Source organism: Limulus polyphemus, unplaced genomic scaffold (assembly GCF_000517525.1).
Source record: "Limulus polyphemus unplaced genomic scaffold, Limulus_polyphemus-2.1.2 Scaffold4344, whole genome shotgun sequence".
NCBI classification, from domain to species: domain Eukaryota; kingdom Metazoa; phylum Arthropoda; class Merostomata; order Xiphosura; family Limulidae; genus Limulus; species Limulus polyphemus.
Genome location: NW_013669954.1, coordinates 75,507 through 79,088, shown reverse-complemented (window position 1 = coordinate 79,088; position 3,582 = coordinate 75,507). Strand labels below are relative to the sequence as shown.

The following is a 3,582-nucleotide window of genomic DNA, read 5'->3' as shown; positions in this document are numbered from 1 at the left end:
TTCTACGTAACAAGGTATGATACAGTTGAAAATTTGTCGTACAAAAAACAGCCATTTATATTTTGTTCAAGATATTAAACATACATTACTGGTTCACACTCACACATACAGTCTCCCATCACCACTATGGTTTATAAATAACTAAGCGACTGACTACGTCTAATACAGGCTATCAAATCTTACGAAGTTAAGCAGGGCGGGGACAAGAAATTTAAACTAAAACAGCCTAAGGTAAGGCCTAAGCTAGCACTAAAGATTTTTAATATAAACATTTACAGGCCTATAGTTAACGTGAAATAAATATCAGTCCCCGCAAGGCTTAAAACGTCTAAGATATGGGCTTGTGGCAAAGTTATACTATAATATAGCCATTTGAAGCTTCAACACAAGACAAATACAATTCCAACATACTTTAAAATAATTAATACATTTTGAAACAACATCTCTTCGCTCAGGCTAACTTTCACACAAGACTACTGAGGTATTAACGACTATAATGGAGGCACTCGGAATTTCCCACGTACTCTTATTTTACTTGGAAGTGTCTGTGCAATGTTTAATAAAAGTACAAAATGTAATGGCCCCTTTATATGTGCTAGACGCTTTTATATATAGCGTCGACTTTCGTTTTAGTATAAATGTACAAAACATTATTCAGTCAGATTCAGTAATCAAAAATGACAAAATGCCTCACCTCATAAAATTAAACAACATATACTTGGGCTCTATGTACAGTATTATTAACTAGTAATACTATTATACACAACGGTGACTATTTGTAACGTTTGCCTTCTTGGCGAAACAAATACTTTTGAACGATTTATCTACAAAGTAAAAATAAAAAATAAAAGCACTGTAAAAAACTGAGTTATTAAACACAGACTTAGCTCTATAACTAATTTCAAATATTGTTGAATTTTAGGCTACATAAGAAATATTCAAACAATGTCTCTACACATAATAAAACTTGCAACCAGAAAATAACAAACATAACTTAAGCTATGTAAACAACGTTCCCAAAGTGCCTCCAAAATTAAACAAAAAACGTTTTAATACTCTTACTTACAATTACAGTAGTTTGTGAAAATATAATTTTGTTTTTCATTCATGTGCATAGTTTGGTGATAGATAGTACAATTGTGTTCGATGTTCACGAAGAATTAATTAATCTTTTCACACAGACAACTACGGAACAACAGAACTTTACGGTCACTGTTTGAGTGTTTCTTGCTGAAGGGTTGACTGCCTAACAGTTAAATAAAGGTGGCAAAACTAGTATCAAGCCAGTCTTCTCCCAAAATATCGGTCACTTCTGAATTCTGGTAGTCCGGAAATTCAAAGTGCGAGCCAGAACTAGTACTACCAGTTTCCAAAGCATCAAAGTCCGTCAAAGGTGAAATGTTCAAACTGCCCAGTTCTTGAGCCCACGTAGAGGGTACTAACAGCACTTCGGTCAATGTGTCTAGATCAACTAGGCTGTTGTCAGGTGAGCCATTAGATGTTTCCACAGCTTCAACTGGTTCAGTCTTAACAGATATCGCTGCTTTATTTGCTGTAATCAAGTTTGCTTTGGTATTTTTGGCATACATGTTATCTTCATACAGGCTAACGTTGGTGCTTTCCGGGGAAGAAGGTTGATCCTCTGACGGCGAACACGGTACTTTGGCCGGAGGTGTGAACTGATTCACAGACAAAGGAACCTGTTTACTCTGCCGAATACTTTCTTTAAATTTCTTATCGATGGTGAGCTTCAGTTTGAGCCTGTTATGATTTATTCCACTAGTAGAGACAGTTGTTTGGTTTACAGTGGGACTTGATAGATGAAATCTTGGCTGTTTAGGCTTACTACCACCCTTATCTCCGTTAGACTTGTGTTTCACAGGACTCTTCTTTTCAGACTTCGAAGTTGGCTTCACTTTTTTTCTTGGTCTGTATTTGTAATCAGGATATTCTTGCATGTGAAGTAAGCGCAATCGTTCAGCTTCCTCAATGAAAGGTTGACGCTCTTCATCAGTAAGTAGCTTCCACCTTTTCCCTAACCGCTTACTAATTTCTGCGTTGTGCATATCAGGTTGTTGCTCACAAATCTTACGGCGTTCAATCTGACTCCATACCATGAAAGCGTTCATAGGACGTTTAATATGATTAGCTGCTTTTTTACACCGTGTAGCATCCGTATACGGAGTGCGAGAGTTCGAAAGAACCTTCATAGAACCAAACATAATCTCCCCTCTTTCTGTATCTTGACCTAAGTCATCGTTGCTCGACGGTGATGTAGCCATCATTGTCGAGAGTCCGTTGTGTGGTAACATGAACGTTGTACGCCTAAGTTTTTAGTGCAACACACCTTATTTCCCTTGTACAGACTAGGAAGACATGTCAAGTCACAGTACAACAAAATCTTCAAAAATTCAGTAAAACTATCGTAACCTGCGCTAAGAAAACGTTAACATCCACGCTTCTGACGACCGCACAGCAGTTAAGTTATCCAAACTCCCAACTAGACCTTTCTCTTTCGAATACACCAAACGTCTAACTCGTCTTGCTGTCAGATTGTGGTATTTGAAAGTACGTAATGCTGATATCACATTCTCGTTATCCAATGAGCTTCAAGGTTAGCGCCCCCATATATCTCAAGGCCTATCTGCTCTGTGAGCCGGAAATTGGAAGGCGGAGCTAAATAATATTAACATAGAAAGCGAAAGCTTGTAATGTGATTTTCCAGTCGCTATTCACGTGGTTACAGAATGTTGGTAACATGCAGGCTGAGAGGTACCAGGCTTTCCTTTAGCACTGTCTTTTAATCTTTCATCTGATATTCTTTGTTATTGTAATTTTCGTAAGATAATTTTACCTATTAAATGATAAAGATGATGAAAAACGGTATAAATGAATACTACACATTGAATAAAACTGAGAAAGAGGTTATGTAAACTGTAACAGTAAACAATATTTTATCACTTAAAACTCTAAACTGATTAACTGCAAAAAATAGTGTATCCAAAGATCAAAGTATGTACAATAATTAAAGGTGAAGATGCAGATTTTTATAACAAAGACACAATTATTTGTACTAAAATGTGTTTCGTAAGATACATTTTAGACACAGTACATGTTCCGACCAGTTTTCTCGTGATATATAGTACATTAATCACAGACCCAATTCTTTCTAGTGCGAGTGCTGCAATACTGTCCCCATCTGGCGGAGAACCTTGCAAACTATCTTGTTATGTGGTATTTTATTTAAAAATTATTGTATGGCTAGCAATATTTATAATCAATATTATGTTATTTAATTTTTTTAAACTCATTATATTTTATTGTTTTATTGCAGAAAAAATGAAACAATTTCAAATGAGATATTTTTTGTGATATTTAGTTTTATAAACTTATTGTTATTATTGCTCAGAAATTCGTACTATTTTCAAAGCATACTTGCTGTCATCAGTAAGTCGATCATCGTTATAAGAGCGAAAGCAAATAAAACAATTACCAGATCCAGACTAAATTTCGAAGTTTTTTACAAGACGCGATTGTAAAAACTGATTAAACGTTAGTGAAAAGTACAGTCCGTAATTATCT

General features: G+C 35.5%; 1 protein-coding gene across 1 annotated transcript; it reads right to left on the bottom strand.

The window, feature by feature from the left end:
* Positions 1–1,149: 1,149 nt before the first annotated feature.
* LOC106470995 (transcription factor Sox-11-like) lies at positions 1,150–2,625 on the bottom strand. Its single transcript, XM_013931581.2, has one exon. The coding sequence runs from the start codon at positions 2,310–2,312 to the stop codon at positions 1,254–1,256; it is 1,059 nt and encodes a 352-aa protein (XP_013787035.1). The 5' UTR covers positions 2,313–2,625; the 3' UTR covers positions 1,150–1,253.
* Between the last annotated feature and the right edge of the window lie 957 nt (positions 2,626–3,582).